General features: G+C 29.6%; 1 protein-coding gene across 1 annotated transcript in view; it reads left to right on the top strand.

Moving 5' to 3' along the window:
* ptc (protein patched) overlaps window positions 1-25373 on the top strand; it is a 34104-nt gene extending 8731 nt beyond the window's left edge. Inside the window, exons 3-14 of the mRNA XM_040714513.2 lie at window positions 4129-4324; window positions 5099-5168; window positions 5243-5340; window positions 7643-7769; window positions 10114-10206; window positions 10527-10648; window positions 13443-13725; window positions 15791-16051; window positions 20520-21959; window positions 22041-22183; window positions 23170-23605; window positions 23664-25373. Coding sequence (XP_040570447.1) covers window positions 4129-4324; window positions 5099-5168; window positions 5243-5340; window positions 7643-7769; window positions 10114-10206; window positions 10527-10648; window positions 13443-13725; window positions 15791-16051; window positions 20520-21959; window positions 22041-22183; window positions 23170-23605; window positions 23664-24023 — 3629 coding nt within the window. The 3' untranslated portion in view covers window positions 24024-25373. The remainder of the gene's footprint in view (window positions 1-4128; window positions 4325-5098; window positions 5169-5242; window positions 5341-7642; window positions 7770-10113; window positions 10207-10526; window positions 10649-13442; window positions 13726-15790; window positions 16052-20519; window positions 21960-22040; window positions 22184-23169; window positions 23606-23663) is intronic.
* The last annotated feature ends 1007 nt before the right edge of the window (window positions 25374-26380 follow it).

Raw genomic sequence — 26380 nt, 5'->3', positions numbered from 1 at the left:
TTCTTTGCAAAGAATTTTTTGTAGGTTGAAATGTACATTTTGTTAGTCTTCTGGATGGACCACCAAGAAGTGAAGGCATGTTTAATAAGTATTTATTTCGTTATAACGGCCATTTTTTTTTCTAAGAAAAAGAAATAACATAATAGAAAATTGAATGAAGGTCCTTGGAAAAAATAGATATTTCTTGTTCTTGGGACACTATTTTTTTATTTTTGTCTTCTTTGATATTACTAAGAGATGACACATTCCATATGGTTTACATGCAAGGACGCCCTATAGACCAAATTTATTATTTTTAACAAATAAATGATAAAACCTACATATTTTAAGAAACAATAAACTTGTTTAAAAAAAGGTTTTTTTGGTTTTTTTTTACTTATAACCACTGCGTATGATGGATACATTACAATTGTTTTAAAAAGTAAAAGTTTATTTTACTTCTTTAAATGTAATACATTTTTTCTTCTAGTTTCATCGGGGACATCTCAAAATTGTACTAATTAATTATGTATTTCTTGTTAATGTTACTCTGTAGTCGTCAGGGTATGTATTTTTTGAAAGGAAATATGACGGTTTATTATAGAAGACGATCCCTTAAGAAAGATATGTGTTTTTGTTTTTTTTATTCTTCTTTATGGTATTATAAGCACTATATCACAATCATCTTAAATACACAGAAGAGTAAGACCACACAACGTGGAATTGTTATTAAATTGACGCCCCTTCGTGATCTTTTCTACTTCTTTTTTTAGGAAAAGAAGTAGAAAGAAATAGGCATTTTATCATAAACGTTCTGTGCCCCCCCACATTGTATTGTTGTAAGTTACTGTTGTATTGTTAGTCTAGTTTAACTTGATGATAATGTCTGAGTTGGAACGTTGTCTTCTCTCCTTGATGGCTTCATTCCTTCTGGCAGGAGTGAATCTACATAATACATTTATCCTTATCTTCCATAGGTCAACTACATACTTTTTGTATTTGACCCTATTTAGAAATAAAAACGTAGATGGATAGAAATTCCTTCCGTCTGATATATGGCCACAGTTTTTTGTAGGCATATTCCAGTATTTAAAGGATTTTTCTTGTAACAAGTCCTTTAGACCAGGGGTGTAAAAAAACAAAAAAACAGACCTGAACCTCGTTTTAAGTTTTGGATCTGTTTGAAAAAAAAAAAAAAAAAAAAAAAACTTAATTCCACATGAATTAATACATTTTTTTTTTCAAAATTAAATAAAACGGTTTCATTGACGACACAGATTATATACCTAAGAGTAGGGGCCATGCTAGCCTTCATCATATGGGGGGAGGGGCTTAGCCCCAAACATTATCGTCACCTTAATATAATTTCTTATATGAATAGGTTTATTTTATATATGTGTGGAACTGTTGTAACCAAAAAATGTGATAAATTGTTATAAATGAAGAATTTACAGTGCTTGGGATGAGAAGAGGGCAATAATTTAATATTCTATGGATGATTTATATATAATGCTGTACATTTTGACTATTTTAATACAATTTCTACCATACATGGAGACATTGTAAATCATCTTCCTCGAGGCTCTAGTGAGCTCCCCGATGGCCTTCCCGCGCGGAGGAGGGTTGCTATTTCAATCCACTTCTCGTATTGTGTGCTCATGTGGTGACTAGGACAATTTTTTTTCTTAACAATGGATAGCTAATTATGTGTTCTACAACATTGTACATAGAAAAACTCGTAACGTCTAAAAAATTTCATAATAGAGACAAGTAAATAATAACGGTTGGCCTGTTAATAAATTTGTAATTTTAATGGATCCAAATGAAATGATAACTTCAATCAATAGTTGGTAATTAGAATAATATCCAATGTTGTAATCATATAATGTGGTTTAAGACAAAGAAATTACAGCTGATACAGGCATTGCAACTTGTACATAACATCTGTAATTTAAGGATAATTATTAATAGAGAGTCCATTTTGGGAGCCTAAACAACTAAGTTTTATATCAATGAAAACCCTTTTTTCATTGACATTTAGAAAAATTGTGAACTGTTAGATGTTAAAATCTGACCAACAAATTGAAGGTCTTACACCTTACCATCTATCAAAATTTTATCTCTTCATTGCTTAGTCTTATTAAACATCTTAACCATAAATGTATTCAAAATACAATAAGAAAGAATAAGATATTTTTATCCGACTATCCTACTTTTCTCGTCCCTAATCGATCAAAAATAAAAAAAATGTACAAATCTAGACATTTTTAGGGATTTTCAGGACATATTTTTTTGATTTAATTCATATATCACTGTTTTATCATTCATATAAGTATTATTCAATGCAAGGGTCAAGTCTTTTTTAACTCATAAAGCTATTTTATAGAGCTTTAATAAGGTTTACTAGAAATTCGTCCACTTTATCTCGTAAAATATCAACTCTGAGCCACCAAGATGGAGTCTCCTTCAATTATGATACAATTTATGACGTCACTGAAAATCCTATATATATATATCGTATAGTTCAGTTCTTCTCAAACTTTTTACATTGTGTTGCACCTGAGAAAATATCAAGACCGCCTTTGACAGAAGTTATGCCAAATTAGAATTAAAGATTACTGTTTTTCTTCTTTCTTTTTTTACTTACTCTCTACTCAAGTCTACAAATGGTTCATACCTCTAAAGGAGAACTAGTGTATACTAGTTTGAGTACCATTTGTTATACATAGTTTTAAAAAAATGGAAAAATTCAATTTTTTTATTTAAATCTCAAGGAAACTTGATGTTAATGGCTTTAAAAATGAATAAAAACTTAATTTTTAGAAGCAAGGATTTTTATACTCATAAAATTTTGTTGTTTATATCTCTTCCGGAATGGCTAACTTCCAGAATGATCATATCAGGTGAAAACATTATATACTAAAGAAGCAATACTTATATTTTTTTGTACTGGTATTGCCCATTGAAAAATAATTATTAAGAGACAAGTTATTTTTGATGGTAGTTAGGACTTGTGAGCAGACCCCTTTTTGAATTATATAGGTGGAGTAGAAAAAATTAAGCTACTATATAAGAAAAATTAGTAGGGATGTCCTTAAACATCTCTAGTTCTCTACTTGAGTGGTCTTCAAACTTTTTTGAGTTCGACCCTTAAAATATGTGGCTATACAGTGTGTGACCCCTACACCTCAGATTGAGAGATGAATATAACATTTAGAGTGCATTTTATGCAAATAGATTACTTACTTTAAGACCATATGAAGGCTATAAAGTTCAAGCCAGAAGCAAATAATATACGTTATTTGACCATATTGATCAAGAATAAAGATCTTCAACTCTACATACATATATTCAAAAATATAAGAAATACAACGAAGAAATAATCGAATATATAGTAAATTTAAATTTAGCGAATCAAGGTCTTAATTTGACGGATGTGAACTGTGCATTGAGCAAGGCGTGTCTATTCTATATTTAATTTTCGACACAGCAACTCAATAATTATCCTCTACTTTATGCAACAATCTGTATTTATTTTGGATATGAGTTAATACAGAAAAGGTTTTTTTCACATAAATAAGTTGAGCCAAATTATATAAGTAAATCTAAGCTCATTTAGCCAATATTGAGTACTCATTCATCACATAAATTCAGAATCCGTCCAGTGTTTTAGAATCTTAATCTGTTTTTAGTATATGCTCATATGAAATTCTATGAGCGCATCTTCCATTTCAGAGGACAGATGATTAGCTGTGGCGGTAAAAAGGTTGTAGCCAGTTATGTTTTTGTAGAGTACCATCTTCCTTTGGAATACTTTTAAAATGATCCAGAAAATGACTTATAAAAAGTATCATTATGCAAGTGTTGATACCACGCAATGTAATGCCAATTAAAATTATATTCGTCTTTTCTGGAAAATATCTCGCGATCCCTCTGTTGTATCCTGCGACTCCAACTTGGCGATTCTATATATTTAATTATGTATGGTCTAGCCCCATTGAGATACGGCAGAGCAAAATCAGTTATATACCTAGATATTTCTTAACAGAATCAAAGATATCTACTTGAATTTGACATTTTGATACTGTTATAAAAAAAGTTATCCACTTTTCCTTTACTAATGATCTTACTAATTCATATTTATTTCAGAGGGTGGAAGGCTGCAAAAGGAACTGGAATTTGTTCAAAATACACTAGGTAAAGGAGCCGGTTCCATTTCCGAACTCGTAATACAAACCCCTAGGGATGAATCTGGATCATCCTCCGTTCTCTCTGCTGAAGCACTTCTACTACATCTCGACATTCTCAAAGAAGCATCCTCCGTCTCTGTAGAAAGAGATGATGTGTAAGTCTTTATTATTATTATTATATAAATGTGTGAAAAAGTAATTTGAATATCAAGATGCTGATAAGAGATCACAACATACAATTTTTCCATGTACCATAGTTTAAGTGAAGTAAGTAAGTACGAAGACAGAATCTTTAAATAAAAAATTCCTGTTTGTTTTTGTCTCTCTTCTGACTGTTAATATATATATTTGAATATTTATATATCTCCCCCCCCCCCCTCAATGAATGAGTAGGAGGTTTTCCGTGATTTTAATCTTGATTGTATAATTTATTATGAACTGAAAACATAGATTGTAATAATAAAAATGTCAACGAGCTTAATATTTATATGAAATTGATAACGATCTAATTCTATTTATGTATATGTATTTTATTACTTTGAAAATTCCCTCTGTGTTCGTAAAAAAAAATAATAAGATGCCATTCCATGATATTTGACTTCAAAAAACAGTACAATGATAAAAAGAAATGTAGTCTTATGTCTTTGTCTTAAGTCTTATGCATACCCATAATAAACATTATTATAAACCATTTTTCATATTGTCTTGATTCACAGGTATCCTACTCAATTTAATCATTTTTAAAGCATCATTGGTACACTAAAAGCCCTGTCACTTACTTATTCACTCATATCCTTTGCATTGTATTTTTAATTTATGAAGAAAAAAATGTATTTAAATAGTAATAATTAATTACTAAAGTAATTTCTTAGTCTATATATTATGTATATAAAATATTGTTTAATAGTTTTGTCTTCATCTTTTAATAGGACTTGGAGCTTCAAAGATCTCTGCTATGCACTAACCATTCCTATGAATGAAAATCAAGTTATTGCTGATGTAAGAAACTTTCTTCATTTAAATAACAACTACTCCTATTCATGATTTTTTTATCTTTTTCAATGTATTTATAGATATTGACGAATTTACTACCCTGTGCCATCATAACGCCTCTCGACTGTTTTTGGGAAGGCTCAAAACTCCTTGCATCCGATCATCCAGTCCCTATTCCGTAAGCAAACTTTCTTATATAGATGCATACTTATAATTATACCGGTAATATATTGGTACCGGAATACTGACGAACTTAAAACAGTACTACATATATTAAACTAATATAACTTTGTCAACGATGACGTACCCCTTCATATTTCTTACGCTCCTCCCAAAACAATATAGAACATTTTCACTGACGTCATAAATTGCATCAAAATTGAGGAAACTCCCCTCTTGGGGGCTCATAGCTGATATTTTGACTACATATAATGTACAAATTTTCATAAAATCTTGAGGAAAATTAATTAAATATCTTTAAGAATAAAAAAAGGATTCCTATCTTTGAATACAACTTGATGTAAGTGATAAACACTGATATTTGAATTAAATCAAAGTAAAATGTACTTAAAATCTTTAAAAATGACTAGATTTCTACAATTTTTATTTATTGATTGACTGATTAGATACAATAAAAGTTTGAATAATTAGAGAAAAATGTCTTATCTTTTCCATTGTAATTGTTAATTTACTGTTTACAATTTGGAAATAATATGTATATCGATGTAATAACACATTTTTAAAACTTATCAGGGTCAGATATATAATAAAACTAGGCATTAGGTTTTTGATTTTGAATTTGTGGGTCTCATTTTGACATCCAATAGTTAACTATTTTTCTTAATATTACGCCTTTGTAAGGGATGTTGATGACCCTTAACGAGATTTTGTTTTATATTTAGTCGAAAAAGTGTGGAAAAGTACGGGAACCAGTACGAAAATATTGGTATTGTGACAATACTACTTGTAGACATAGATTATTCTTCTACAAATTTATGTATTATAAGAAATGCAATGATCTATAATAATAATAATAACAAAAATGTAAAGATCTTGGCACACTTTTTTGTAAATCCTGTGGTCAAAACAAGCCACATAAAAAAACCACTGCTAAACTGGACCACGTCTTTATGAAAAAATTTCCTTTACATCGGCTTCAAATATGGTTTTTTCTTTCCCTTTCGTATTTTTTATCATGGAGAAGGTAGCCATTATTATTACTACAACGTATTTTGGTTATGGAGTACATATTATGGATTGATGATGAATATATACATCCAATGATTTGTTATATCAATCATTCATTGTGCTTATCATACATGTTACATACATACTCGTAACTATATATATATAGTATTCCTCCTCTTTTTATAATACAGGATAGTAGCGCAACTTCATTCCATTCTCGAGAATGGTATTTTTTTTTTTTTTGCTATATTAAGTAGATTTTATATAGGTATATAAACTTAATAAATCCATGTGTGAGGTCGTTTCCCAATATATATTTTTCATTAATTTTTTTTTTAAAACCTCTCCGATTATGAGTAGTAAAGTAATCATATTAATATGTTGTTGATAAAATATATCTATAAAAAACGTAGATATATATTTTCTTATAGTATCATCATCTTGTGGGGTCTGCTGCTGCCTTGCTCTATCGTCATGATTGCTTCTTTCTTATTTATTTATTTTTCTTTAGTGATGTTTCAATAATATCTTGTGTGTATCTTTTACTCAAATGATGTTTAGATATATACCTATATATTTGGACAATGATATTATGATGAGGGGTTGTTGCTCATTAGTGGTGTATGTGAAAGACCTATTAAGCTCTCTCCATCCCTCCCTAACTCTGGCCACCCACTCATATTTTTTGACCATTGCCTGATGAAGGCTTTTTCTTTAAATACCGCTTGCAAAATATTCTTTTTTCAGATAAAAAAACGAAAAAATATACCTTTATAAAATGATAATTCCATCGAGCTTTTAAAATAAAACATGAGCAATAACTTGGATATTAGGTACAAGATTTTTTTATAAGAATTTTTTTTTTTTGCTTCATAAAAGTGTACATAGAACAGTAAATCAACTGAAAAAGTATATTAATTAATTTATAATATAATTAGTTATAAATGGCATCAAGAGCAAAACTTAGTGCTTCATATTATTTTTTTGTTATTTGTGTTTATTTGGAAACGCCGACTTACACGTAACAATTATATTGGAATACATTTGTATTATATTTATTTCAATTCTTAGTACTACAACAACATAGTGTTTAATATGTATATATTTTGCAATTTCTTATTTCTGTATTATTATTATTATGAAGAAAGGAAAAAGTTTATTATAAAAATCTGTCAACACCCACAAGATTTTTCACAGACCTCACGCGAATAATATTATATTACTCTTTAACAAGTTTGCCATTTTTTAATGTACCTATATGTATATTTATTCATGTTCGTTTTATTTTACAGGACTGGTAGTGATGGTGGAAGCATGTTTCTATCCTGGACGTCATTGAATCCTCTTTTACTCCTTCGTAAAATGAGTTCCATCTTTCATTTTCACAACTTTGAGATTTTTGATGAGTTTATGAGAGGGGTAAGTAAATTGTGTGTTCATGCGTAATGATACGATACATCATCATATTTTACTACTTCATTCCTTAAAGTCTAAACTTAACCTTCCATTAAATAATACTTAAAGTAATGTGGGAGGATGTTCGTAAAAAAATACAAACAAAAAACTTTTCCTTTACTTTGAATATTTTAGGAGAAGGAGGGAGAAATACTTAACTTTAGCGTTGTTTTCTTTAATTTCCATCTTTACTCTTCTTTTATTCTAATCATTCTTACTTGGGGTTTCTTTTGTTTGATACCAATCAGAAAGTAAAAATTTGAGTAAGAGATCAACTCAACAATTAGAGAGGTCACCATTAACTCGGTTGTCATCTCATACTCTTGTTTACTTTCAAATGTGATGCAGTCACACATGATAACACTTTGTCAAGTTTTTTATTAACTTTTGAATTTGTGCTACTTTTAGAAAAGAGGGAATTTAATAAATAAAATCTACACATTAACCCTTTACTTCCCAAACTTTATGACTTTCCTCTCAGAGTGTACTTGATCTTTTGTATTCAAGTAGATCATTTTTGAAAATGTGTGTCTGAATAATAATTTGCCTAATTAGCAGAGATCGTAAATTTCTCTGCATCTTAAACTTTTGACTTGCACTCCATCCTCAAAGCTGCTTTGTCCCGCACTTATAAAAAAGTAAAAGAAAAGTAGGATACTTGCTGAAAACCACTGGTGTTACTTCATACATTTCGTATGCGCCATTCCTCAAAATAAGGAGCAACGCAATGAGTAATCTATTCTGTGGATTATAAAGTAATTATAATATTTGCCCATCTAATTTCTAATTTTTATATTATTAATCCAAATAATTTTATGCATAATTAAAAATAGCAACTTAAAAATGAGATGAATAGTTTAACAGGAAAAAAGTTAATCATATGTATTTGCGATAAAGATCATGCAGAAATTTAATATTCATTAGATGATTAATTTTTAACCTTTTTTATTGTAAATTACTAATCGATAAGTATCCTACAGCACAAAATAATTTTAAAATGCTCACAGTTATACTACTTGCATATACATAATAAATGCGTTATTTAAAAAAAATAAGAATGAGATTGATTATATACAGCGTTTTCATTACGTCATAATTTGCATTATAGGTGAAATAGACGCCATCTTGGGGGATCCGAGTTTGTATTTTTACTACATAAAATGCACCAATTTCCAATATATCTTTATTAAACTCGATCAAATGAATAAAAATGAATTAACTTTGCATTAAATACTACTTAATACGAATGATATATAAATTAAGTATAAAGAATATGTATTCAAAATGCTCAAAAATGATTAGATTAGTACCTTTTTTTTAGATCAATTAGGGATGAGAAAAGGGAATGATTGGAGAAAAATATCTTATTCTTTCCATTGAAATGGTAAACTTATTGTCTACGATATTGAAAGCGTCCGCAGGATTATATTTTGGGAGTAGCTATCTTTAAGTATTTAAAAAAATTCCAAAAATTAAATTGTTATGGGGAAAAATTAGAAAAGTTTAATTTTTTGGGAAAAAATTTCAAAATTGACAGTTCACAAAAATTAATTTTTTGTGATTTCACAAATTAAATTTAATATATTAAATTTTTGAAAAAGAAATTTAATTTTAAATATTTGAATTTTCTCAAGAAAAAAAATCAAATGTTAAATTTTCTAGTAAAAACAAAAATCATTAACTGGGGGTACAGCCCCTGTGGACGCCCCTGGATATGGAAATAAGATTTGAAACATATTTTAATATATAATAAATAGGCAATAGTGGAATACATTTTTGATTAACAGTGGAGTATAGGCCCTTTCATTTAGTTCACTAATTTCCTTATAATTCATGGAAGAGTTTTTGATGTTATGAAACTTTATTGTTTAGCCCCCAAAATGGCCAATATGATCGATAATGTAGTTAAATAAAGGCTAGTGAGATATGAAAATTATAATTTGTACACAACACATATATATGTAATAAATTATTTATCCAATGACTTTGAACTAAATGAGTTGAGACTTGGATTTACTGTAGGGTAAATAAATATAAGTGTGAGATACTTAAAGGCATAGTCTAACTTGAATACTTCTCTGTTTATCTTTTCTTGTATATTTACATTCCCGCTGTTGTTGTTTTTAAAGTACATATGTACATTCATATCTTAACTGCCCATTAATATCTTTGTTCTTTTATTGCAAATTCTATTATATTTATCATAAGGCTAAAGGCTATTAATAGTTAAAGAGATGATAAAGCGTTGGAGTATGCTAAATATATTTACCTAAATAATCTTTTGATTTATCAATTACTTTTATTTTAGGGTGGAATAACAACAGGCTATCAGGAAAAACCTTGTTTGGACCCATTCGATCCAGACTGTCCAGTAACTGCACCAAACCAAGACTCAAAGACGGTAAGTCATCAAAAAAAGTCTTTTTAAAAATAATCAAAAAAGAAATAGTATGCGTAATGCTAAGTTTTTTGCTTTTTTGTAATTTATAAATATATATGCACCGCTGTAATTGATAATCTCTTCCTTTTTTGTTTTCAAAAAATATCTCCATCATTCTGTTTTCCTTCTATTTATTCTTATAATTAGAAAAGTTTTAACATAACCATTCAGAGTCTTTCTCCAACCATGACTTATTTAATATTCAAATAATACCATCTCATTGATGAAAGGAGTATTTATAAATTATACTTATAACTGATTTTTTTTTCTTTATTCCATAGAATCCAGATATTGGTGCAGAATTGACTGGAGGTTGCTATGGTTTTGCAACACGATACATGCATTGGCCAGAAGCACTCATAGTCGGAGGGACAGCCAAAAATAAATCCGGTCATATCACACGGTAAGAAATCCTCCCAATATATATTGGCTTTTGTCTTTATTTACATTTTAATTTCCTTTTTGTTGTATTGTGTAACGATGTACGAGCGGAAATTAAAATATAATTACTACAACATATGTACATGGCTGGCTATATGTTGATGGTTAGTTACTAAATGAAAGAGAAAAAAAGCTATCTGTTATTAAAAATTGAAACTATTTGTTTCATTTGCTTTTTCTGTGCTATTTATTATATGTGATGTACACTACAGTCCTTTATTTTTTTAAGTGTCATTCCTAACAAAAATATTAGTTTTTTTATTTTTAAAAAAAAAAAACCCAACAGAAAATTTTATAATATAATATGTACATACTTAAAAGTAGTTACGTACATATTCAACGTGATGGATGAGTTCAAATAAGCAAAAAAAAAAAATGCTATAAAAGTCCCCAACTTATCTGCCCAACAACTAAAAAAAATAGTATACAAAAGGACCTCGATTTGATTTATTGTACTGACTTTGTCGTGATCGTGAGGAGGTTTCAAATGGGTGATATTTCTTTCCTTCTTTTTTTTTCAAAAGAAGTCAAATATGTTTCTTCTTATTATTCTTTTTTCACCTTCTTCTCCTTTTCCTCCTATCTCGAGAGGTATGTACATTTTTAGTGTCTTTATTATTAGTACATACATACATAATAGGCGTATAAAACATACCTATCTTTTTAATCCTCTCTTCTCCTTCTTATGGTTGCCTTTTAACCGAAATTACATTTGTTGCTGGTACATTGTACTAGATTATGTTCTATTAAATGGGTTGCTATGTTTACAATATATGTACATACATGCTATATTATGTTATGTATCAGCTAATGACGACAGTAAATTGTACCTAATGAATGTGTTGGTTCAATTTTCAAATTGAATTAGAAAAAGGAGAAGACAGAAAATAAGTGTTGTATGTAGTTGTACACAACGTGAGCTCACTATTTCAAAAAGTGACTCTGTATTTTGTTATGAGATGTTTATTTAGCTGCTTCTTTTCCTCTTATCAGTGTTCCGAACGGTAATGATTTGTTGAACTCCAATTAGCTCTGGTTAAGCTCGAAAAATTGCCTAACTACGAGCCATATGTGTATGATATGAAAAATTTTAGAGGGGCAACTTCAATATAACAGGAATGCCTTTTAATGTAATTGGCTGCATTGCCACTTAAAGTATTTTAATGGGCCACATAACCTATTAAATTAAATGTTATAAAAATGGCTTTATAACTATTTATTTCAAATCTAGGCCAAATCTAATTTTAGATGGAACGACGTAGCTCAATGGACAACGTGCACACGAAAAATTATTCTTTTGAACTCAATGAGCAGAAGTTCACTCACCTTCTCCTTCCTAGATAAGGAAATATTCTATATGTACATGGACTTTAAAAAAAGTTCCTAGGTCAAGTGGAGTAGATGTAATACTATAATTTTTACTTATATTTAATCGATGTGACTCCATCTGACCAATTAAAAAAAAACATTATAAAAATAGGCTTATCTTGGAAATAATTATCTTTCTTAAATTTTTTGAAAAAATTTTTAAAAAATAATCCCGTACATAATTTGATCGAATGAACTTTCTTTAGAAAATAAATCCTTAAAAAAATTATCTGTTTTCTCATACTTTTTTTTTTTTTTTTTTGTCACAGAACGATAATTTTTCAAAGGTACTAGTTGAAATGAGAATGAGTAGTGGATTGCAGGCCACGTGCTGAATATTCCTGGTCTAGACCGATTCCATAAAATGTTGATGACGTCATTGAAGTTAGATGTGTTACATAAATCATATTTGTAAAACTAATAAATCAGGATAAGCGAGAAAATCGTTCCATAGATTGAGACGGAAAAGTCCGTTTACGATTTTAAAACAATTAAATTTTGTTCTACGGTCTAGACTGAAATATCGATCCAAATTGGTCTTGAAAAATCAATTTGAGACCAAAATGGAAAAAAAACTAATAACTACTATCTGATTTTTCGCCATTTTTTTGGATGAAAGGTTGCGATATACTATGAAGGTAGTTATTTTTAAAGTGGGCTGTTGAGCGGTGTTTTTGCTTGCTTTACTTGTTTAGCGGGTTAGTTGACTATTTATTATTGTATGTACAGTGTAATGTGACCCCCATCTGCACATGAGAAGGATTTCTGGAACAATGAGAAGTGTGTTGTTGTTGTTTAGTAATAATGATTAGAGAGGGAAAATACAAAGTTATATAGGATTAATGATGTATTTCAACTTAAACTCGAGTCAGATTTCAATTTTTTGTATATATGCGTATAAATTTAGAGATGCATCGGATCTCTCATACATGTTGAAAGGTTATTTGAGTGTTACTTGATCGAATGTTGTAACGCTTGAGTCCATCTCTGATGTGCATTAGTATTTAAGAACTTACTTATCATGGTGGTTATATATGTAATATTCATGGGGGTTAAGTAAAGTATAGGTTGTATTTTGAGGTCAAAATTGTTATTCCTCTTCTATCCAATATATGTAACTCAAATTTTATTAGTACCTCACTCCCTTTTGGAATTATACATTACATTATTAAAAACACATGCACAGAATTGAAGTACTGCAGGAAATTATTTTTTTCTTTTCTCCTATTTAAATTAAAATAAATTGCCTTTAAGTAATACATTCTACAGATTTGAAATTAGGTATACCTTACCGTTTTGCCAAAATGATATCCCCTCCCTTCCCCCCTAAAAAATCAATAAAAAAATCAATTTATCCATTAATAAATTTTACTCATTTCATGTTTCAGAGCCAAGGGTTTTCAAAGTGTAGTGCAACTCATGGGAGAGAAGGATTTATATGAGTTTTGGAGTGATACGTATCGTGTACATGCATTGGATTGGTCCATTGAAATGGCCTCTGAAATTCTACTTGAATGGCAAAATAAGTTTTCTTCACGTGTATTGGACCTTGTGGAGAAATCAACAAAGAAATACAAAATGAATGCCTTCTCTACATCTCGACTCGAGGAGATTATTGACAAATTCTCAGAGTTTAGTCCTTATAAAGTCGCAATTGGTTATGTGTTTATGGTAAGTCATTTTGTATTATTATTTAATCATGTCTTTTTTTTTCTTCTTGTGTGTTAAGGATGTGCCATATTAAAAAAATGACGTTGTTCCTTTTTCTTTCCATACATGTCTATGTTGATACATAAAAAAATTCATACATATAAATGCCCTATTACGAAAATTTCGATTAAATCCCGCTACAAATAAACAATTGCATTATGTATTATTAATGTCTAATTTGTGTGGGATAGTGTTTTTACATATTTTGAAAAATAAGTTTTATGATTCCATGAATGGATAAGTACAGCAAAAAGAAATTAATAAACTTTATTTTGAACAAAATTTGTTAAAAATAACTTAATTACTATCAATCCTTTCGATCCTATTTTATTGATATGTCTGGGGAAAAAAAATCTATATATATATTCTGCAATGAGTTTGTCGAGTTAAATAAATTATTCTTTCATTAGTTTTATGTAGATGAATTTGAAATTCAGTATGAGTACTACTTTTTCCCCCTTATTTGGATAATCATTTATTTTTTCAAGACTGAATAGAAGTCATAATGTGGGGGAAAAATGCTTTTTAAAAGTCCAAACTTTTTTCATCCGTAATTGTACTTAGATAATGTTTTATATAAATTTACTCCTTTTTTTTTTGAGTAGTTTAAATTGTTGTCAATTATTATTTAAAAATAATTATTTCTCTTATATATATATAATTCAATATGTGTGTCTTTTATGGGTGCCCACGCCGTTGGGCCTGGGAGGCTGAAACTTTGCAGGGATGTCTCCCAAAACACAAAAATTTATAAATGAAAAAGTGACTGGCGTATCAAAAAACAACTATACGAATAAGGACGTTTTTTTTTTAAATAAAAGTTATGGGCAAAATAAGCAGTCGGAGAAAGTAGCAATTATTTTTTAGGTACAAAAAAAATGCAAGAAGACGATGGAATATTGGATTTGTAGATAAAATATAGTGTGTATAAATTTGTTTTGGAAATTTGTTTGCATATAAATTTGACACATTAAAAATTATGTTTAACTGAAATATTTGTCATTTTTAGATATTTTTTTCCTGTTTTTCATTAAACGTCAATTTTCAATTTTTAAGAAGAAATTCCACGAAACGATGGATTTTGGTAGTTTAAATATATATTTTAACTTCACATATTCTCAATTTCCGAAACATTGTATTACATAATTTTGCAATATTTGCAAAAATGAACCAGTTATCTAGAGTTATTTTTTCTACATTATTTTCCATAACCTTTTTGATTTTTGCAAGTACGAAAAATATTTTGGAAGGCTTGTGTTCCTCTTTATAATGCCAATAAATGATATTAACACCTTTTTTTTACAAAATTAGTGCAAAACAGTTTCGCAAATTTCGACTTGTCATTTTTTGATGAAAATAAAAGATGGACATCTCAACTATACACATTTTTTCATGCATATATGTTAAAATGTTATTTAAAGTTGATAATATTTTTAATTAAATTCATATGAATATATTTTTATTTATTATACAGGTGTTATATTATAATGCCTGTAAGAATTTTCTAACGCTAAACTGAGCTACACCGGGTAACTTTTTGCTAGTATTTTATATAATTTAATCATCATATTTTAAATATATATATATTTTCGGCTCTAATTTTTTTTTTTAATTTAACCATTCTGGTTAATTTTTTGATAATTAATAATTTAATTTGCAATAATAGAAAAATAGTGATGTTATTATTACTATATACCTACATTGTATATCTAGGTATTATTATTTGCCGTAATAAAATGTTCAAACAAAACTTCCATGAAGTTCATTTTCTCTCAACGAAAAAAAAAGATATATATTTATGATTTATTTCTTTTACTTTTTATATTTATAATATACGTAAAATTTATTATCTTCGTAATAATAGGTACATACACCTAGAGACTCTGTATCATGATTATTTTCCCTTGAGGAACTCTTATTTATTCTAATTAAAAGCTAGTTACTGAATCTCCTACACACACCACTACGTACTAATGTAGATATTAATACTTAGTTACATGTACTCACTACATATGTATATCTTTAGGTCATATACACGTGTATAACGTTATTTCGATGTGGAGACGTTCTTCTATCCCTTGCTGGACTTGGATTAGGAGGAGTGATCCTTGTTACGTTCACAGTGGCAGGTGGATTGGGTCTCTCTGCTCTACTAGGGATCCCATATAATGCCTATACGATTCAAATTATTCCATTTCTTGCCCTTGGGCTTGGAGTAGACTCCATATTTCTCCTTGCGTCCAATTATAGGGAGTCTTTGGAGTCGAATGAGGATATTCATACTGAGGTAAGGTTTTTCTATAATTATATTAATAAAGCAAAGCTTGTTTTGATGTTAGCCGTTAAGTATTTTTGAATGTGCGCTCAATATATTCTCAGGGACTACTTGGTCTAAGAAATAACAAAATAGCAACGGGTGTATGCAGCTAAAGCTCAGCACGGTATATTAAAAAAGAAGAAAAAAGTGGAGTACATATAATTAGGGTTGTAAATCCTAAGGGTTTTTTAGTGTGCGAACTTTGTTTCTGTTATCAACAATTTTTTCTTTTTTCTCAAGCTGTTTACATTATTCTTTTGTAATAGAGGAAGTAAAATCGAAGTATTGAGTAACTACGTGTGAGTCTTTACGTCATGAAAACAGCGAAGATTTGTTGGGGAGTTATATTCCATATTATTAAAACAAAGTTTGTTTGTTCGTCGACGCCATTAACTCAGAGTAACTGCTAGTATATTAATATTACATACTTAAGCCCGAACGACTAATTATTTCTTCATGTCTTGTTTTGTGATATAAAAAATTGTTCGAAAACATTTTTAAAATGACATTGGAAAAATTATGATTTGATTTAGCTTTTTTAGTTTATTTTCATTTTTTAAATCACTCATAGTTAACCGAATATTTTTGTACTACTTTTTTGATATGATTAATTTTACAAAAAAGGATGAGAAAATAAAATAATTACGCTTTTAACATGCTAATACAACATTTGAAACAACACTGGACCATATGGGGTTAACTTGAAGCAGACAAATTTGACTGCTAAAGTAGTATCGACCAAAAAAATTAAACATTACTCTCCTATGCTATGTATTTTATCCATTTATTTATATTACGATGTGCCCTGAAAAGTGTCCTTATTTTGTAGGATTTATTACACATTATATTATATATATTAGCATAAAGAGACGGTCAGTCATTTTTTTAAATAATGAATATTCTATGGTATGTTTAGATTAATATTAATGAGAATTCATTTTGCGGGAGAGGAATAATTGAAATGGTTGGTGTTTGAATACTTAGTCATTATTAGCATATTTTTTGTTTAATATTGTGTATATGAAAATCTCATTAACGCCATTCTTTCTTCTTCTTTTTTTATCTTTTTGCAACAAAATGAGCGCTAAATTACACCAAAAAAAATTTTACCAGCTGTTATATTAATAACTTTATTAACAAATATATATTGGATCTTGTTCAGATAACAATATTATTCAACGCTACCCTTAGTTATATAATCACATGTAATGAACTTATACCAATTAAGAACAGACAATACGGGTTATGAGAGTACCGATTGAGCTATAAAGGTTCTTTGTATATATCGATTCTAGAGTGAAACTAGTGCTGTGTCAGTCCTTATTTATTCGGTCCAGTCTAGTTTTAGGACCATTTTTAGCACTAAAACTGATTTTTTTAAAAGAAATAAAGTTGAGTGATGGTGTCAAGGACCAAACTCTAAAAGTTCTAGGACGCAACTGGACCGTACTAGACTGCAGTCTTCAGTCCTAAATAAGTACCAAAACAACACTAAGTGAAACTTTAATTCAAAATAAGACAGTTCTATCAGTTTTAGATTCAAATCAATCCTGATCCATTTTTGTTTGTGAATGAAGTATTACAATTATGGTTTCTTATTTTCCCAGTAAATGACCTTTCAGAATATAATTATGATATATCCTTGGGAACCATTTTTTAAATTTCTGGATCCTGCTTAATTCTGGTATTAGATACCTTGAAATTTGAGTAATTTATTTTATATTTTTGCTTCTTAAAATCTTATTCAATTTACCATTTAATGAATTACATCATTAAAGCATAAATTGTGAAATAATTAAATCTAAGTTTCCCTTGAATTTCTCGTAGGCTCAAAACTCCCATAAATTACGGGAGAGAACCCCTAATTACATTATATATGAACATATGGCATTTTGATACACTCAAAACATATACTTAATTAATTATTAGGTAACATACTGAGTTCAGTGATGGAGGGTAGATGATCGGGAAATGATATTGTAATATAAATCCAAGATTAAATTATGTTCTGTTAATTGAACCTTACTTTCTTAATGAATTATCATTTGTCGATCCCATATAGGAAAATATATTACAAATCTTTCTCCGAGGCCCCATTTGACATTTTCAATCGGAATGATGCATAAAGGAAGAAAAGCAAGTAGAGGGTATCACTTTTATATAAATGTGAATGTTATACAAGTACCATTTAAAAAAAAAAAGTTGAATTCCTTCTTTATATTTTTATAAATCTTTTTATAACATGTGTTGTTTCTCACAAGATTTTACTCTATTTATTATTTTTTTGAGTTCACTTTATGAATAAGAAACAAAAAGATCACTTAAATAGCTTAACAGCTGTGCAATGCAGATAAAATAGTTCCTACCCAATCCATTGATTATAATTAATTATCATCTTCAATTTGACAATTGTTGATCATAATATTTATTTTGCTCTTTCTTATTTATACCATATGAACATGGATAATTTGAAAATAAATAAATAGTAATTGATAGCTATGTATGTATAAACATATACATATATGTATAATGCTTGAGAGGAAGGACCACCCAGTTTATATAGGACCTGGTCAATTTGTTGTAGTTATAAATTATACGTACATACATTATAGGTATGTATATGTTCCTAAAAAGAGTGAAGTTTGCTCAGGACCCATTAGTCACATTATGTTACGTGTGTTCCTTATAATTTTTATTTTCAAAGACTTCAAAGAGTCACAATTGGGTTTAATAGTGGGGCTTTTCTCAATTTATTCTCAGAGATACATAAAAAGTACTTTATTTTTATTCACTATTTTTTATATAATTAAGATTTTTGTTTAATATTTTCCTACAAATGACATAAAACGATGATACGCGAGCTCCCTCAGTGACTATGATATCTTGATATGTACTTTCTCTGATGTTATACTGTAAAAAATTTAAGAATCCTAGTGATCCCTTTCGTTTGAAAGTTAAACAGAACCAGAGCCTTTGTGAATTATCATTCATAATAATTCACCTTTTTTTTAAGTACTTAAAACTGGAATATGTGGACAATTTCTAAAAAATGTGGCGTAGAATTAAAAAGTTTACTGCACTTCTTAGACGGAATATCATATATGATCAGACCAGCCGAGATTTGGAGCTGCCTTTTGATTTCTTGTCATCATAAATATTATGGAGTAAAAATAAATCTTTTTTTAGTCCTGGAGATCTTTCAGTCTTCTAAAATTTTAATGCATCTTAGTAACATGACGATCAAAATTTCCTAAGTATATATATTTATTTTTATATGGACAAATGATGACAAATCTTTTGGCCCTTCTATAATTATTGATGTTTCTTTAAAGGAAAATGACATTATGATTGTGCTAGGCATCTACTTTTATTTAATTGTTGTATAAGGATTAGGCTCACGACGTAGCTTATTTGGTTAAGTAGGTTTGAGTTGTCAAATATTTTAACACGTAATGCTCTGCACGAGTCAATGCATGTTATTATGTTATATTTATGCATCATATATGCAGTGGTGTAATTGGAAAAATTGGGGACTGCCTGCAAAATAAAAGAAATTTAAAGAAATCTCAGTTTCCCCCTTGATTATGCTCCCTCGTTTGCCCAACTGTGTTTAGGTACACATTATATAAATATGTTTATCTAGAATGTTATTAATGTTGTTGTAAAGTGCACATGTATATTCACAAAACTCTCTTTAACAACTCATTTTCTCATGTAAAACATTTTGCCTTGATGCACACATATGTTTCAACATTTACTATCACTACTACTATAATTTGCTTTTTTGTTTGCTAAACGAAGATGGTTGCAAGAAAATTATAAATAATAAGGTGCTGTTATGTAAATATTTCAATATTTGTCTAGTCTCTCTCTCACTCACACATTAAAGTAATATTTGTTTAATATAAAATGATTAACTGCATACAATTAAGTAATTGAATGAGCTAATTATACTTTTATATGAGGGGGTCGTTGGATAATGGATGTAACATTTTTTAAAGTTGAAAATCTTTCAGAGACGGATATTTTTTCCAGTTCTGTCATAAGTTGTTTTTTTAGGATGAGAGCTCGATATTTTGTTTTTGTACACCGATTTTTACTAAGAGGTCGGTGCAGACCAAAGTTGGACAGAATTAGTTAAAATTACAACGATCTCATACCGATATATGATTTCCTTACAGAACCCCAGTAGTACATAATAACTATTTTACATGTCCTATATCCATCTATTTTTACAAATATGGCTGGAGATAAAAAAATATATAATTTATATGATAGAACTGATCTCGACTTTTCCTTAAGTGATTATATTGTAGTGCCGATATTGCAGAGTAGAGGTATTACGTATATATTTATGAGCATGTTACATGTACTTACATTAATTTATAAGCGATTAAGTTGAATACTAATTTTATTATTATTTTTTCTCCTTTTGTAGGATCGTATTGGAGAAGTATTGAGTCGTGCTGGAATGTCTGTTCTATTGACTGCAGTCTGCAATATTGCTGCATTTGTCTCTGCTGCTGTCATTCCAGTACCTGCTCTTCGATCCTTTGCCTTTCAAGCAGCAATCCTCGTTGCTTGTAATCTTCCATGCTCACTCATTCTTTTTCCGGCCATCATGACGTGGGATCTCAAAAGAGTTTCTGCCAGGAGAAGTGACTTATTTTGTTGCTATTCCGCAAAAGATCCCGAGTCCAACAAATTGGAGGATGATAAATTAAATGTGAGGCGATTTAAGTATGATAAATGGACACTCAAGTATTTTGCGAGTCGTTACTATGGTCAATGGATATCCAAGACACCAGTTAAAATCCTGGTTTTAGTTACTACTACTATCCTTACTTGCGGAGGACTTATTGGACTTGCAAGGATGGAAGATGGATTGGATCTGACTGAAATTGTTCCTAAAAATACTTCTTTCCATGACTTTTTACAGGCTCAAAATAAATATTTCGGTTTTTATAACATGTTTGCTGTTACAAAGGGGCATTTTGAGTATCCTCAAAATCAAAAAGTGCTCTACGACTATCACAATTCCTTTGTAAGAGTTCCTGCTATACTCAAGGACGATAATGGAGGACTTCCCGACTTTTGGCTTTCTTTATTTCGTAATTGGTTAGTGCGATTACAATCAGCTTTTGACAATGATATAGCAAGAGGGAACATAAATGACATTGAATGGTTTCCTAATAACGCCTCCGACGATGGCATTCTTGCCTTTAAACTTTTAGTTCAAACGGGACACGTTGATTTTCCCGTCGATATGAGTTTACTACCTCGTAATAGGTTGGTGGATATACATGGAATGATTAATCCATCTGGTTTTTACAACTACTTGACCGCCTGGGTATCCAATGATGCCACAGCCTACTCCTTCTCTCAAGCTAATTTCGTTCCTACTCCCAAAAAATGGATGCATGACCCAAGAGATTCGGATCTCCGAGTTCCAAAATCACAGCCCATTGCCTATGCCCAAATTCCTTTTTATCTTAGTCATGTCGGAGGACCGGACACGAATGTCATGGTGAGCACTGTCTCTCAAATTCGTGAAATTTGTTCAAAGTTTGAAGAACAGAGAGGACTGCCGAATTTCCCTTCTGGTGTACCCTTTTCATACTGGGAACAATACATTAGCCTTCGTTTTTGGTTGGCTGTCAGTTTAGGAGCTGTCATGGCGGGTACTTTTGGAACAGTGAGTGTTGTTTTTGCAAGTCCTTGGTTGGGAACTGTCGTTGTCGTTGTGCTGACAACCATATTAGTTCAACTCATTGGTGCCATGGGACTTGTACTCGGAATACATTTTAGTGCCGTTCCCGCTGTTGTACTAATTCTTGCTGTTGGGATAGGCGTGGAGTTTACTCTACACATTTGCATTGTAAGTATTTTCTTTTTTCCTCATATTTTACATATATAACTTTTTTTAATCACTTTTCATGCTTTATTCATATATTTATAGGGGTTTGTAACAAGTGTGGGAAGTAAAAATCGACGTATCGTCCTTTCACTGAAGCATATGTTTACCCCAGTGTTCCATGGAGCAGTTTCAACATTTTTGGGCATCATAATGTTGGCCTTTTCTCATTTTGACTTCGTATTTCGGTAAGATTTAATATAACCTTTCTAATTATTATATAACAGTCTTGTTTGTATATGATAATTTCCCATTCTCTAAGAAGAGTCTTTGTATTCATGCGTTGAATTATATTATTATTATATATTTGTTTGTTCTCTGCTACTCTCTGAATTGGTGCCCTCCATCAATTTTTCAAAGGAATTTTTCCCTTTTATAAATAAATAGATATCTAGATATATATTTATATTTTACAATTCCTGGAATGTATATTGTATTTCAAATATCATTCATTGTGATTTGATATCATTATGGGATATATTAATATACATATATACATCCAAAAATTTCATTTATATCTCCACAACAGAGAAAATAATGGATTGCCTTCTTTTGGAATCCATCATAAATGTCAAAGACAGTACAAATTGCATTTTTGTACATACAATATTCAGTTTTCCTAATTAATTAGATTTAGAATTTATGCTCTTCTTGTTTGTTACTCTTTTTTATAAGTAATGGTTATTTTTCAATTTATGATTGCTTATTCCCTTATACCTACTCTGATATAAATCTATGATAAATGATGTATATAAAATAATAATCGTAGGGAAAAAACAATAAATAATAATATTTTTCTTAACGTTTTTTTTCCCCAAAACGAACAACATATATATTTTTGCTTTTTCTTAATGATTTAAAATTGAAATTTTACTCGGGCTCTTCTCATTATGTGAAAATAAAATAAATTACTTTTTTTTAAAGGAAAAAAGTCAGTGTAATTATTTTTGTTTTTGCGTCTAAGGTTATGTTAGAATAAGAGGTCTCCTCCCTATTGATGTTTTAAAAGGAAAAGGTTGAAAATTATACTGAAACTTCCTGTGGACATATCCTCTTCTTTCCCCTTCATATTAAAAAATATGAAAGACATAAATCCTTCATTAAATTATTATGTCTTTTTTTAAAGTTGTGGGGACATTTTTTATATATACTTTATTATCTTATTTTGTTTCAGATATTTTTTCCTGGTTCTCAGTTCCTTGATTCTCCTGGGTCTTTTCAATGGCCTTGTATTTCTTCCAGTACTTTTACTCATGTTTGGACCACCAGGAGAAATAGTGCCTCATGATGAGGCCGATTTCCTAAACTCCAGTCCGGAAACCTCTCGGCATTCCTATAACAATTTAAACTCTAATGGTCTCCATGTCCGCCTCAATAATTCCCTGGGATCCTCTGGTTCTTCTGTGAAGAAAAGTTCAATTTCCAAAAAGGCTAATCACCATCAGTCCGATCTTTCTCTCAGCACGATCGCAGAGGAGTCCTACAATTCTCAAAGTGAAGAGTCCAAAGACAATACTCATCATCATATCAACTTTCAACAACAGAGTGGAACGAGTGTCTACGTTGAGCCACAAGTCGTTGTGGAAACCACAACCTACCCTGCCTCTAATGTAAGTAAAATAAAGCTTACTCTTGAATTGCTCATTAAAAATGATTCATTGGTTACAGGGCTCACACTCTAGTGGCAGCTCACGAAGCTCCACTCCAACTTCTCAAATCACCAAAGTCACTGCTACAGCAAAGTTTAAAGTAGAAGTTCACGCTCCGGCTGAGGTCATCACCTCTAGCAGTCTTGGAAGTAATTCCTCCTCCTCTTCCAAGCAGTCGCGCCGCAAGCGTCGAGGAAGTTTAGATGCTTCTTCTTCAACAACTACCGCTAAAAACACGGAAAAGACTTCTACTACAAACAACACAGCTCCCTTAGAAAAAAGTCATAGTGTACATTCCAGTTTGAGTGATTCTCTACGCTCGAGCATCAATTCTAATGGGAGTAGTCACGATGGAGATTTGGGTTTTTCTGAACGATGATAAAGCCACCCCATTCTAATTGGTGCAAACCAAAAAAGTGGTGACTAATACCACCATAGGTTATAAGACTATGTGCGTACATGACTTGTTGCTCTTTATCGAGGGCGAAGTTATTAGTGATGATGATGAAAAGTCAAGTAGGGCCAAACTTATCGAACATGATGTACCTCATTGTTATACATATATATTAAAGCATGTTACTACAACTAATTAGCAGACTATTTTTATTATTATCTTATTATAATATTTACCTACTTATTCATTAATTGCTCACAAGTTCTATTATTTGGGTCTCAGATATGTTATAATATCTCAATTCCGTATACAGTATCATATCAACCATTATTTTCTCTCAAAGGCGGGTCCTGAATATTTTTACTACAACAATTATAAATTAAATGTATTACAAAAATATTGATGTTTCCTATTTACAATATTTATTTACCATATGCATAGTTAGCCATATATTTATATATATATTTCTATTTTTGTATTCCCTCTACCCACTCTACACACTTCTTTTACTTTTTTCTAATATTTGTTTTACTATTTACTATGCTAATGCAAAAATGACGTGTTGTACTCAAGGTGTGTTTTTTATATTATATATTTCTTCTTGAGTAAAGAAATATGCAACTTTCCTATTATATATATATGTGTATATATATACAAGAAGTATTTATAGTATAGTTACCAATCTCCATGTTACTAACAAAAATTATCTTTTTGAAACAAAATGCATTCAACTCACTTTTAAAAAAAAAACAGCTAAAAATCTCTATACAATTGATATTTAATTAATATGTATTAATATTATACTGTGGTTTTAACAACCTCCTCCAATTCCTTTATTTTTTTAAAGGCAATGTATTTTTATGATTTTTTTCATTTATTAAGGACTGTTGAGGTTGTAAAACTTGACTTGTTTTTTTATATATCCATTCATACTTTATGAATTTTCCTTAATCGCACTTAGGCTCAAATAATGAAAAAGTTGCGTTATAGAAATGGCTGTGATTTCGAACATACAAATGAACATATTTTTTGTGTTTCTTTTAAATAAATGAAAATTAATTATCTGTGATAATAATTAAATGATTTGCAATTGTTTTGTATAAATGAATAAATAATAGAATGCATAGATATCTATCTATTTTAAATTGTACTCATCATACGTTGATTTTATTATATTGCCTTATGTTTGATTACAGTTATTCTTTTGTTAATATATGTGTGTTTCTTATTATTTCATTTATTCGTTAATTATATAATTACTATCATATCTCGCCCATTAATATTGTCAAAAAAATATAATTCCTTGAATAATAAATTAAATATATGTATCTTGAATTGTCATTGTGTTTCATTCAAGTTGTGTATTATGGAGGTCTGCTCTTAATTGCGTTCATTGAATGTATGGATGTACAATGTACATACTTGAAGATATTTAACGATTCATTACGAATTATGAAGAGTCAAATGTTATAAAAGAGCCCATTAAAATGGCACTAAGTTAATTATTATTGATGTTTGTTTTTTAACGAGCCTCAGACTTCTACAATTAGACTAGTTTAAATTAGGGAGGGGACGATTAAGTGGAATTGGAGAATCGGTGTTTTTTTTGTGATTGTCATCGGAAAAATAATGTTTAATTTACTATTCCGATATTTATTTATTAATTAATGGTATTTAACTATTTATTACTTTTTTAAGTTATGAAAAATAGCCCCCCTTAATTAAGGATTTTTTGCTTTTTACAATAAAATTTAATATTTGGCATTTCTCTCCAAAAAATTTAATATTTAATTTATTTTCCAAAATATTTTATTTTTTTAAGAAATCTATGGGGCTTTGGAAATTTTTATACTAAGAATTAAATTTTTTATGAATAGCTATGGATTTTTGGAATTTTTTTTTTTTTTTAAATAAACTTTTTGTGAATACTAACGGATTTTTTTTTCAAAAAAAATCCAAAAAACAACCCCCCCACCCCCAGAATATAGTCGTGTGGACAACACTGATAGCAAAATGGTATTTTTCAATAATTATTTAAAATATGAAAGAATCGAAAACGCCATCGCTAATTTTTACTAGATTCGTATAGGAATCGGCTAGGGATTTTTTTGGAATTGTCCCATCACTAGTCTAAATATACACATTTTTAATTCAAAAAAATTATTAAATTAAAATTTTTTTTTGTTCATGAAAAACATTGAATCACTTTTTTTATACAAAATTTTCAGATGATGTTTTTTAAATTGTTTGGTCAAAAAAAGTGCTACAATATTTCCCTTTTGGTGTTTATCTGGTAAAATATTTCGAATTTGTACAAAAAAAAATTGGAATCTCTGGTTAAA

The sequence above is a fragment of the Lepeophtheirus salmonis genome, chromosome 6, assembly GCF_016086655.4.
Source record: "Lepeophtheirus salmonis chromosome 6, UVic_Lsal_1.4, whole genome shotgun sequence".
Classification (NCBI taxonomy): Eukaryota; Metazoa; Arthropoda; class Copepoda; order Siphonostomatoida; family Caligidae; genus Lepeophtheirus; species Lepeophtheirus salmonis.
The sequence above is the reverse complement of the archived record's forward strand: the minus strand, read 5'-3'. Positions and strand labels throughout refer to the sequence as shown.